Below are 12657 nucleotides of genomic sequence, written 5' to 3'. Positions count from 1 at the left end.
TCTCTTTCCTCCCATAACACTAACAGGGCCCCTCATCCTCACTTTCCATCCACCAGTATCCACATCCAAAGACATACATTTCCCTACTTTGTCAGCATTTCACAGGGATCGCTCCCTCCAGAACAACCTAGTCCACTCTCTTCCATTCCTAATACTTCCTCACACCCCCGTGGCACCTTCCCATGCAATCATAAAAGATGCAACTCTTGTCCATTTACCATTTCCCTCCTCACTATTCAAGACTCTAAACACACCTTCAGGGTAAAGCAATAATTTACCTGGACTTCACGCAATCTAGTCTACTGTATTACCTGTTCTCAACGTGATCTCCTCTATATTGGGACAACAAAATGCAGACTGGATGACTGTTTTGCTGAACACTTGCATGCAGTCTGCAAAACTTACCTTAAACTACCAGTTGCCTGTCACTTCAGCATGTTTTGGTTGGCTGGCCAATATTTCCAGATGAAGAGCTTTTGCCAGAAACGTTAATTCTCCTGCTCCTTGGATGCTGCCTGACCTGCTGTGCTTTTCCAGCACCACACTCTCAGCTCTGATCTCCAGCATCTGCAGTCCTCACTTTCGCCTGGCCAATATTTCTGTCTTGGTCCTGCAGCTCCAACAAGGCTCAGTACAGACTAGAAGATCAGCATTGTATCTTCTACTTAGGAACCTTGCAGCCATCAGAACTCAATGTCAAGTTCAATAAATTTCAGGCCTGAACACCTTTCAAGTCGTTCACCCACATCCAACCCATGTCATAACTTGAGCTGCTTTCAGCAATGTCAACTCATTGTCACCCATATCTGGTCAGCATGGACAAGATGGGCCAAAGGTTTCTGTGTTGTACATCTCTATGATTTACTATTGCCATTATCAGGTTTAGTCCATTCCTACCTTCCTAACAACCACCGCTTTGTCCGCCTAACTATCTTTCTCTCCCTCTGGGCTCCATCTCCACTTATCCACTCACTCTTTCCCATACCTGGTCATCAGGATAAATACCACCTTTCCCTAACTACTATCAGCTCTGAAGAGTCACTGGACTCAAATCATTAGCACTGTGTTCTTTCCACAGGTGTTCTCAGATCCACAGAGTTTCCCTAGCAATTTCTGCTTTGGTTTCACAGTGCAGAATGTGGTGGACAAAACCATTGCTGGATTTCTGAATGCCTGACTATAAATGTATTTAGATATCAGCATACAAAAACAAGTAAACACAAAGTGATGAACGCATAGAGTCATATAAGACCACAATAAAATAAAATATTTTGCTTCCAAAATAGTGCACTACAATGAGGCCACTAGTTGTTTGGATCCATTCAATATATTTTCTGACAACTGGTGTTTCGAAACAATAGATTTCCGGACTGCAGAGATTACAGTGTACCAGCAATCTCAACAAGATGATGATATTGACAGACAAGTTTACTGTCCAGATGTTACACTCAGGCAGCCTCATTCAGTTTCTCTGTACGGTGTTATTTACCATTGCTAGGTTCGGACTGACTCCTCGACCAGTCGCCGCTGCTGCTGCTCCTCCAGCCGGAGCCGGAGCCGGAGCCGGAGCCGGAGCCTCTTCCATGTCTATTATCTCCTGCTGCACCAGCCTCAGGCTCTCGAACGATTCCAACCGCTTGAGGGGGGCCGCCTCCGCCTTTACCCCTCCCGCGGCCCCTGCCCCGTCCACCCTGCCGCCAAGCCGGCTCCATTGCCCGGCTCCTCTTCTCTTCCCTCCAGGCTCCTCGGACGTTACTTAAGGCCTCGTCCCGGAGCCTGGACCACCAGCGGTTGGAGCCTCATCGCGCATGCGCCCAGCCGACTCGCGGCATCGCCGCCCCCTGCGCATGCGTTGTAGACGAAGCGCCCTGTGGGAATTGTATTCCACCTGCTGCAATCCCCGTTGCAGCTGCGCTAATATAGCGCCGTTCCAGGAGCGTTGTAAAACAAAATATGGCATGAAGAGGATGGCAAGGTTGAATACCAAAAATCTTAATGAAATAAAACCTTAAGTTATCTCGGGAATGTGACTTGAAAGAGGTTCTGAGATTTACATATTAATGAATCGAAGCCTGCAACGCATTCTGAAAGATAAAAGACTAAAGAGCAATCCAGGTTTGTTCAATGTATCGCATCAGTTGTATGACAGAATGATCTTTTGCTATAAATTCTGTGTTCTATGACCCTACTCCACTAGCTACCTAAGGAAGGAGCAGCACTCTGAAAGCTTGTACTTCCAAATAAACCTGTTGGACTATAACTTGGTGCTTACTCCACTAGCTACCTAAGGAAGGACTTCCACTCTAAAAGCTTGTACTTCCAAATAAACCTGTTGGACTATAACTTGGTGCTGTGTGATTTTTAACTTTGTCCACCTCAGTCCAACACCCACACCCCAACATCATTAATCAAAGGGGCAATTTGCAGTGAGGAATTCCCAAGGAAATAAGTGCTCTGCAGAAATCTTGTTGTTAACCGTCTTACCAGCACAGGAGGTCTGGGTGAATGTCTCCAGTTCCCAGCGTGGTGTGGCTCTTACAAATTGGAAAAACATGGTGTCCAGCTCTCCTGGTTGCTTTGAGTCCTGACAGTTATAATTCTCAATGAACGAGAACATGGCAGAGCCGTCAAGGAGGAACTGCATGTTCTCTTGGCTGTTGTTGTTGATTTTGGCTATTATGCTGTGATCGAAGAGCTCACTGGCCCTAACGTGCCCTAACATTCTTAAGGAATTGGAGAAATTCCATTGTTCTGTGTATTAATGATCAAATGTCACATAGTGCTTTTCAGAAAGCCAAGGTGCAAATGACAAGGGATCCCTTTGAGTCTTGAACATCACTACATGTTCCTGCAAATTAGTAGGAAACTGTATGCTCTGGTTTGAGGAAGGTCTGGCCAGTGAAACTGACTTGGAACATCCGGCTTAATTAGCTAAAAATATCAAAGTCTTAACTCAATCAAGTGCCTCGCAACATTCAACGGTGCACAGCAATAGTGTATCCTTCAAAATATAGGAACAACCTACTGCAGATGCTGAAATCTGTACTGAAAGCAACAAATACTGGAGGTCGCAGTGAGTCAGGCAGTATCCATGGAGAGTGGGCAAGCTAACGTTTCGAGTTGAAATGATTCGTCATTCGAGCTGACGTGAAGTGTACCCTGAACAGCTATTTCTGATTTGTCATCAGGACAAATTGGAGGAAAGGCCAAAATTGAGGATTGAAGTAATCAACCTTGTGGGTAACAAAGAAACATTTGAGGGTTTCTGAAATGGTTGAGCCAAGGGTCCATGGCATGAAAATGAAAGTCATCTTTAACGTAGAGTGTTGGACGTTTGGCTTCAGATCAAAATAAATGTTGAGAATGTGATCAGTCAAAAAGTGTGGTGCTGGAAAAGCACAGCCAGCCAGGCAGCATCCGAGGAACAGGAGAGTCAATGTTTCAAGCATAAACTCTTCATCAGGAATGTGACTCCTTTTTTTACTCTGATCTCCAGCATCTGCAGTCCTCACTTTCTCCTGAGAACGTGATCAGTCTAGTTTAATTCAAAACAATAGCAAGGGAGGGAATGAATTTGTGGTGATGGTTTTGGTTTATTTAGTTCATTCATTTCTGGAATAAACTGCAACTCATCCAAGTCTGGAAGTCAAACAAGCAAACTGATAGATGAGGAGTCAAGAGAGGATGTCATGAAACTATCCCCATGTCTCCAAGAAAAGGAAGAAAGTATGGCATTTAGATAAGGAATACTAGGTATAACCTGGAGATTAATAGGAATGGCATAATGTTGGATATTCTCTGGCTGCAATCGGATGTGTAAAAGTGGATCATAGTGAGAAAGCTGGAGGCTGCAACGGGGACGGGGCATCTGGGACCGGAAATAGACTGTGGAGGCGGGGCAAGGGCCGGAAGTGGTTGGAGGGGCTGGGCCTGAGTGTGAAGGTCTATAATGTTTACGGTGGAAGTGGCCGTTGTCGCCTTATCTTCCTCTGTCTTCGGCCTCGCATGACTTCCCCTGACACTAACGCCCAGGTCACGCTGCTCGCCCCTTCTCCGGCGAGCCTCAAGCGGTGAGTGTCCCCCTCCTTGGTTGAGCCTAGCCTTGTCTAACCGATTGGAGATGGTGCACGGCCCATTGCAGGCGGCACTTGCAGCTCCTCAAATAACAGTGGCCTGGGCGAGGTGGACCTTGGCGCTAACCAGATTCAAGCCGTAGTCTCCCTCGGGCTGTCAACACAGTCCCAGGATCCCAGCCATGTCCACTTCATTGTAGTAAAAAATTGGTAAACCTGGAACGCTTGAAGGCATCTCTAGTTAACACGGCGAGGTGTCAAATTATTTATAAAGTGATACCAGTTCAGTGTTTCCCGTTCACATGTTTCCACGATCGTTTTTATTCAGAACAGATCTTATCTAATCACCCTTAAAAAAAAACTTCTTTCGTTATAGAGGAATAACTTTTTAATAGCTCTTTTCACCATCTCAGGACTTTTAAAAGTGTAATCAGAAAAATGACTACATTTGTACACAAGATGTTGGTTGAGATGTAAATTTTGGCTCAAAAACTTAGCACTGCTCTCACCCCTTAGTTTAATTAAGTCTGAGTTATGTTCTGATATGTGTGATACAAGTATAAATAAGAAGAGTATGGTCTCATCTACCGTTATTACTTACCCATAATGTATCGTACTGGATCAGGTAGTAATGACAATAATTTTAAAGCACAAAGTTAGTATTCATGCAATTATGCATAGTCCAGTTAAACCTTTCTTTGGTTAATTGTGTCAGCTCATTTGAAGTGTACTGCATAAATTCAAATGAATTGTAATACTGAGCAAATAAGCTGTGTGAAATTGTTTTGTGGGAGCAGCAGAGGTAACTCCTACAATCTGATACAATCACTCAATAAAATCTTAACTCTTGTTTCACATTTTCTTATGTGGCGTACTCTTGCAAACATTGATACTCTTGGAGCCATTTTGTCCCAAGATCTGCAAAGTAAACAATGCTGTGATTTTTAATTAATGTATGACAACATGAAAAGGCTTATAGTTTAACTAATGTAGAAAAAAAAACCTGGTGATCTTATGAATCTCGGTGTGAACAATGGCAGATTCAGTATAATTTGAGTAATTTAATTATAACTGTAATATGCAAAGCCAAATTTGATTCGCAGTCAGCAAACTGTTGCTTATGTTCTGAACTTAGAGAGTACTTGCTTACATGAAGGGATAACGCAGAAATAGTTGTTCTGACATTTTATATACATCCACTTAAGGTCAGATTTTAATACTAGTTGACATCACTTTTTAAAATTTCTTATAGGAAACGAGAAGCTGCCAAGGAATTGATTGAAAGATACTACCTTCAATTAACACAAGGCTGCGGAAATGAGTTCTGTGCCAATGAGAATTGTGCTTCCTGCCCGGGTTTCAAGCAGTTGGACAATAATCAAGCTGCAGCCAGAGCTCTGGAATTATATCGCACCAGGGCAGAGCTATGCACAGCTTGGCCCATTAAGAAGCCAAGATCTTTGCTTTTCCAAAATGTTTCACCTGACAAATACAAACATAACAGCAAGGCTATTAGAAGTGAGTTGGATGAGATCTGTTGTAAGAAACAGCAGCAGAACAACTTTCAAAGTAAGGCTTTATTTTTCCTTGTCAGGTAAATGTTGATAGGCAAAATTGAATTTACTCAGTTGCTTATTTAAAAGCATTGATTTTCATCAAGAAGATCAAATGCTAGATCATTATTAGTTTAGGTATAGTCTTTATCTCTTTGAAGAGCTAAGCACAGTGGCTCAGTGGTCAGCACTGCTACCTCACGGCACCAGGGACCTGGGTTAGATTACAGCCTCGGGCAACTGTCTATGTGGAGTTTGCACATTCTCCCAGTGTCTGCGTGGGTTTCCTCCAGGTACACTGGTTTCCTCCCATAATCCAAAGATGTGCAGGTTTGGTGAATTGGCCAAGCTAAATTGCCCATAGTGTTAGGTGCATTAGTCAGGGGGAAATATAGGATAATAGGGTAGGGGAATGGGTCTGGTTGGGTTACTCTTAAGAGGGTCGGTGTGGACTTGTTGGGCTGAAGGGCCTGTTTCCACAGTGTAGGGATTCTATTCTAACTCTTTGAGGCAATTGTTGCAGCTTTCCTTAAGATACAGCAACCCAAACTCAACTGTCCTCTGTTGACTTTGCTACCTACTACAGCTGGTGCATTTGTTGCTGTTACCTTGTTGGAACCTCATTGACTTGTATTGGCTCCATGTCCCCAATTTCCTCTCTAAAATTCCAGTTCTCGTGTTTAAATCTCTTCATGTCTTTGCCAGTCCCTGCCTCTCTTTCCCTTTCTTCCTGTATCCATGTACTTGAGTACATGTGACAAAACTTAATTCTAATTTACCTGTTATAGATCTAGAACTTCCCAATTTCATTACTTTCAACTCTGGCTTACTATGCGGCCCCTTTTCTTTTTACATTATCTATAATAATTATTTTAAGTTATAATTATAATTCCTTTAAAAATGGTACTTTTCAGGTATTTTGTTGGTATGGGAGAACTCAAAATCATTGTTTTGTTTTGATAGTATTTGTTATCTGCAACATTGATACCACACGAGACAAAATACCAGATCTACTTCTATTTTATTCATGGTTAGGTTGCTGTAGAATGTCACATGGTAATCTTTGTTCCACTGAGAATATTAATTAAGGAACTAATACATTTTCATGTCAAGTCTTCCATCTTAACTTTAGCAGCAACCAATTCCAGGAGTATAGCAGTGGAATTGCGCTAATGAGACAATGGTTGCTTAGTCATTATGTGCATTAATGACTTTGTCTTTATGTGCATTAAAGTTTGTGTTTTCTTAAAAAGAACAGAATATTTGTGACCTCCATTCCTGAGTGTTGTTGAACTGTCATATTGTAGATATTCTGACCTCTAGCAAAGTCCTTGAAATAAACATCTTGAAACACGTTGATTTTGTTTTTACATTCTACCATGTGGAGCATTTCTGCAAGTAAGTATATTTGGAAATTCCTATACCAGGAGTGCCTTTTATTCAAAGTGAACTTGTCACTTCAGCTGTTCATGTGCTCCCTGGGTTGAAGTAACAGATTTTTTTTGCATGATTTACTAGCTTTAGTTTTGTATGTGCAGGTGATGGTTTCGTTGTGTCACATTTCATATATTTTGTAGTTCCTGCAGGTTTTGTTTCTGTACCTTTTTTGTCCCCCTTAACTTGAGGTTGGCTTTCTCCTGATGATCCTATTTGTTTTCATTTTCTAAAATGAAAAAATTGTAAAATATTATAGAACAGACTATATTAATCAAGTTTAAGTTTCATTAATTCTAAAATTATCCAAAAGGTCATTTTGTTTTGTGTTTGCAAATTTTCATTTGCAGTTGTTTAGGTCTTAAGGAGCTTGATGGCCTGAGATGCTAATTTGTTTTTTAAACTTCATTCTTTAGTTAATAGTAGCTCTTCTTGACAGTGAATTTGTCTAACGCTACTGATTGTGAAATATGTTCAGAAATTGAAATCGTTTGATTACAAAATAGAACATCTTGTTTGTTTTGGTGCAAAGATTTAATGTAATTATTATATAATGGAGAAGGAAAGTATTGTTTTAACTATGTTACTTATTTTATCAACTGATTATTTTTATTGCTAGATATAACCTATCTTACTGAAGAAAAAGTGGATGAAATTCTCAGTGTATGCAATGAAACTGGAGACATCTCACCACTGGTTCATGTTACAGGCCGGATATTCTCCCGTTCAGAAACACTAGTTAAGAGCTTTAGGAAACCTGAGATGAAGAGAAATTGCTTGAGTTGTCTACCAGGAAATGTACCGGATAATTTGGAAAAAAGTGCTGAACTGCAAACAATAACGGAAAGCGATCATTCAGCACCTTGTTGCTCACAGCAGAAACCTTGTGATTGTGTTGGACAAACATTTACGCTTGAAGAATTAACTGTTGATGTGAAATCTGTACGAAGAGTCTACACAAAACTACTGTCACATAACCGGATAGAAACTGCACTGATTAATGCTTTGATGTATCTATCACCAGATGTGGAATGTGAATTAAGTTATCATAATGCATATACCAGGGATCCAAACTACCTAAACTTATTCATAATTGTCATGGAAAATCACAACCTACATAGTCCTGAGTATCTGGAAGGAGCCTTGCCAATGTTCTGTAAAGCAATGTGCAAGCTTCCTTTGTCAGCACAAGCCAAATTGATACGTCTGTGGTCAACATACACTTCTAGTGACATTCGCAGAATGGTTGAGGTCTTTCAGCAGCTTATCACATTCAAAGTAATAAGCAATGATTATAGTTGTCGAAATTTGGTAAATGAAGATGACACAGCTGTTGCAGCAGCTAAATGTCTAAAATTGGTGTACTATGCAAATTTGCTGGGTGGCACGTTAACAACAGAGGATGAAGAAGAAGAATTGTCACAAGAAAACAGTGAAGCAAATTTGCACCAGAACATTTTGATTGAGGACACCCGTTACAAGAAGGGTCCCCGGGTGGACCCCTTGGAAAAAGAACTTAATTTTAAAGCTATTGACTGCTGTCAACCTGTGATATCTTATGATGAATTTGTTAACGAGTCATTGAACAATATTCTTGCAATGGATAAAGACTACATATTTTTTAAAGTAGACAGTGAAAAGAAGTTTTCTTTCTTGACATGTCCATTCCTCCTTACCCCGTATACAAAAAGTCAAGGCCTCTATTATGACAACAGAATACGAATGTTTAGTGAACGACGTATAACTGTTTTATACAATTTGGTACAAGGTCAACAGATTCAACCTTATTTGCGACTTAAAGTACGGCGCGATCATATAATTGACGATGCTCTTGTGCGGGTATGTACCAGCATTTTCTTTTCAAAGAATCTTGCTTAATATAAGCATTTCTGTGAATTTTTTTAACTACAACTGATAGATGAATGTATAAATAGGTGTTAAGAGTTAAATTATTTTTCTAATGAGATGTGTTTTATTGACATGTCGTCTATTCTGGGACAATTTTTATCAATTGTAATGTTGAATAGGGATGAAAAAATCAAGTTTCTAACAATTTTTCATTAAATGACATAATCCAATCATAATCTTAAACAAAGCCAATTGCATAGATGGGAGGAGTGGCTAAGCTTCTTTGGGCAATAGGCTAAAATGTCTGATGGTAATTAAACGCTGACATGCATTTGAAGGAAAAATTTCAAAATATTCAGCAAAAAGTACATTCCATCGAAAGACAAAAACTCAGCAAGAAAGATCCATCTGTAGCTCAGGAAGTTAAGGGTCATATTAGATGGAAAAAAGGGGCTTCCAACACTGCAAAGAACAGTGTTAACTCTGAAAATTGGGAATAAAGGCTAAAAAAGTGATTAAAAAGGGGAGAAAAAAATCTGAGAGTTAACCAACCAGAAATATAACAACAGATTGTAAAACGAAATCTAAAAGTAAATCTAAAGGAAAATAGTAGTTATTGTAAATACTGTTCCTTTGGAAGCAGAAAATGAGACAATGGCAAACATTGAACCATTGTCTGCCATTCAAAGTAGAAGGTACAAGTTAGACACAAGAAGTGGAGAGTAAACGTTAAGGGAATTAATATCAGTGGAGAAACTCGATGGACGAAACTGACAAGTTCTCAGGAGCTGATGTCTCATGTCTCAAGGCTCAAAAAGGGAGAGTTGCATAGTTACTGCAGATAGTGGCTGTAATTTTCCAAAATTCCCTAAATTCTGGGACAATCCTAGCAGATTGAAAGCTAGAAAGCATAGCTATTAAGGAAAGGAAGGAAAATGAAAGCTATTAGTCACAATGCACAAGAAAGCATTTTTGAAATTCTTCATGGCATCTGTATTGCTGTCCATCAATAATTGCCCATGACAAGATGGTACTAGGCTGCCTCCTTGTATTGATGTGTATGTAAACCCAGAGTATTGTTCAGAATTTTGACCCAGTGACAGTAAAGGAGCAACAATGCAGTTCCAGTTCTGGCTTGTGAGGAGAACTTGCAGTTAGCAGTATTCCCATGTATCTTTTGCCTTTATTCATTTAGGTGGTAGACATTGATGGGTTTAGAAATTGTAATCAGTGGAGCTGTGGTGAGTTGTTGGAGTGCACCTTGCAAATAACACAAGCTGCTACCACTGTGTGACAGTGGTGAGAGGTGTAAATATTAAAAGTGGGTGATGAAGTGCCAATTAAGCAGGCTGTTTTTTTTTCCTGGATAATATTGAGTATCTTGTATATTGGAGTTGCACCCATTCAGGCATAGGGAGAATAGCTTGTTACACTCCTGACGTGTTTTGTAAACGGTTGGGCATTGGGAACGTCTTGTTGCCAGAATATTCATATACCTGATCCAGTTCAGTTTCTGGTTAAGTCACCAGGATTTTTAAAAATTCATTCACAGGATGTGGGTATCATTATCTAGGCCAGCATTTAGGCCATGATGTTGATAGTTGTGATTTAGTGATGGTAATGTCATTAAATGTCAAGTGGAAATGCTTAGAATCTTTCTTGTTTGAGGTGGTCGTTGCCTGGCATTTGTTGAAGCACCTGTTATTTGCAACTTACCAGTCCGAGCCTGGGTGTTGTCAAGGTCTTACTGCAAATGGCCATGTAATGCTTCGGTACCTGAAGGATCATGAGTGGTGTAGAACATTGTGCAATCATCAGCGAACCTTTGTGATGGAGGGAAGGACAATTTGAAGATGGTTGGGACGCTCAACAGCTGGGGCTGAAATGACTGACTACAAAGAACCACAACCATCATCCTTTGTGTTAGGTATGACTCCAACGAGCTGAATGTTCATTTGAATCCCATTGAATCATAGACTTTTACTGTACAGAAGGAAGCCATTTGAACCATTTTGTCTGTCCAGAAGGAGCTACCCAGCTAATCATATGCTCCAGCCCTATTGCCATAGCCCTCCAAATTCATCACTTTCAAACATATATCCAGCTCTCTTTTGAACACTTCTATGGAATCTGCCTCCACCATTCTCCTCAGCAGCGCATTTCAAATCCTAAAAATTCTGAGTAAAGAAGTTTCTTCTCATCTCACTCCTGGCTCTCTTGCTGATGGTCTTGAAATTGTGACTCCGAGTTATTGACATACCAACTAGTGGAAATAGAATACCGTTTTTTGCCCTGTCAAAATTGTTCATAATTTTGAACAATTCAATATGGTCACCTCTTTTCTGCTCCAAGGAGAATAAGCCCAATTTCTCTAATCTTTCCTGTATCTAAAATCCCTAATTCTTGTTATCATTCTAGTAAATCTCCTTTGCACTGTTTCCAGTGTTTTAACATCCTTCCTTAAATAAGATGCCAGAGCACACAGCTGTGGGCTGACCAAACATTTCTAGACATGTAGCATCACTTCTTTGCTTTTATACTCCATGCCTCTATTTATAAACCCAAGGATCCTAAAAGCTTTCTTAATAACTGTTTCATCTTGCCTGGCCACCTTCTGAGAACAGTGCAGGTGTTCCCAATGTTCCTCTGTTCCTAGACTCCTCTCAGAGTTGTACCATTGAACCTATATTGTGTCTCTGTGTTTCTTCAACCAAAATGCACCAGCTCACATTTCTCTGCATTGAAATTCATCTGCCATGTGTCTGCCCATTTGGCCAACTTGTCCATATCTGTATGAAGTTGCATCATCTTCACAATTCACTATTATCTCTAGCCTATCTGCAAATTAGAGATATTGCCCTCAAAGCAATTTCCAAACTGTTATATGAATCAGAAAAATCAAAGGTCCCAACGCTGATCCCAGGGAACCACCACTTCCAATTCTTCACCAATCTGAGAAATGCACATCTATATCTATCCTCTGTTTGTTTTCACCAACTTCTAATCCATGCTGCAAAAGACCTATCAATCCTAAACATTTCTAATTTGGCAAACAAATTGCCTTGTGGCACAGAATCAAATATTTTCTGAAAATCCAAGTATACAACATCACAAGCACTACCCTCATCTTGTGTCATCTCGTCAAAGAACTCAATTAAATTTGTCAGACAAGTCCTGCCCTTGACAAAGCAATGGTAATTGTCGAGTATTAACTTATTTTCCCTAAGTGTAGGTTTACCTTATCCTGTATGGCCTCCATCAGTTTTCCCAGTGTTGACATCAAGGTGACAGGTCTATAGTTTCCTGGGTTACCCTTTGCCCCTTTCATAAACAATGGTGTCACATTTGCAATCCTCCACTCTCCCAAGACTCATTTTGTATTCAGAGGCCTGGAAAATTTTCAAGGGCTCTGCAATTCGCTGTCTTGCCTCTCTCAGCAATCAACAATGTATCCATCCAGGCCAGTCTACTTCTCTACCTGGAATACTGCTGCCTTTTAACCACCTCTTCTTTGTCTAACACCATATTGCTCAATTGCTCAGCGTCCACATTTTCAACAAGGCTGTTATCAACATTTTTCTATTGGATAAAACCAGAAGCAAACCACTAAATTATAAGAGATAGGATTTATTACCATCTAGAAAAGAATAATCTGATCAGGGACAGTCAGCACGGTTTTGTGACGGGTAGGTCGTGCCTAACGAATCTTATTGACTTTTTTGACAAAGTGACCAAACAGGTAGATGAGA

At 40.3% G+C, this 12657-nt stretch overlaps 2 protein-coding genes across 3 annotated transcripts in view; one reads left to right on the top strand and one right to left on the bottom strand.

The window, feature by feature from the left end:
• nfxl1 (nuclear transcription factor, X-box binding-like 1) overlaps window positions 1–1866 on the bottom strand; it is a 170011-nt gene extending 168145 nt beyond the window's left edge. Inside the window, exon 1 of the mRNA XM_043691569.1 lies at window positions 1490–1866. Coding sequence (XP_043547504.1) covers window positions 1490–1712 — 223 coding nt within the window. The 5' untranslated portion in view covers window positions 1713–1866. The remainder of the gene's footprint in view (window positions 1–1489) is intronic.
• Window positions 1867–3887: 2021 nt separating this feature from the next.
• LOC122550587 (ubiquitin-protein ligase E3A-like) overlaps window positions 3888–12657 on the top strand; it is a 36611-nt gene continuing 27841 nt past the window's right edge. The window contains exons 1-3 of one of the 2 annotated variants that reach the window (XM_043691560.1): window positions 3888–4070; window positions 5326–5642; window positions 7770–8899. In XM_043691560.1, the coding sequence (XP_043547495.1) occupies window positions 4006–4070; window positions 5326–5642; window positions 7770–8899 (1512 nt within the window). In that variant the 5' untranslated portion in view covers window positions 3888–4005. Of the gene's footprint in view, window positions 4071–5325; window positions 5643–7679; window positions 8900–12657 lie in introns of both variants that reach the window. The other variant, XM_043691550.1, reaches the window with a different exon arrangement.

This window comes from Chiloscyllium plagiosum, chromosome 1 (assembly GCF_004010195.1).
Source record: "Chiloscyllium plagiosum isolate BGI_BamShark_2017 chromosome 1, ASM401019v2, whole genome shotgun sequence".
In the NCBI taxonomy this organism is placed as follows: Eukaryota; Metazoa; Chordata; class Chondrichthyes; order Orectolobiformes; family Hemiscylliidae; genus Chiloscyllium; species Chiloscyllium plagiosum.
The sequence above is the reverse complement of the archived record's forward strand: the minus strand, read 5'-3'. Positions and strand labels throughout refer to the sequence as shown.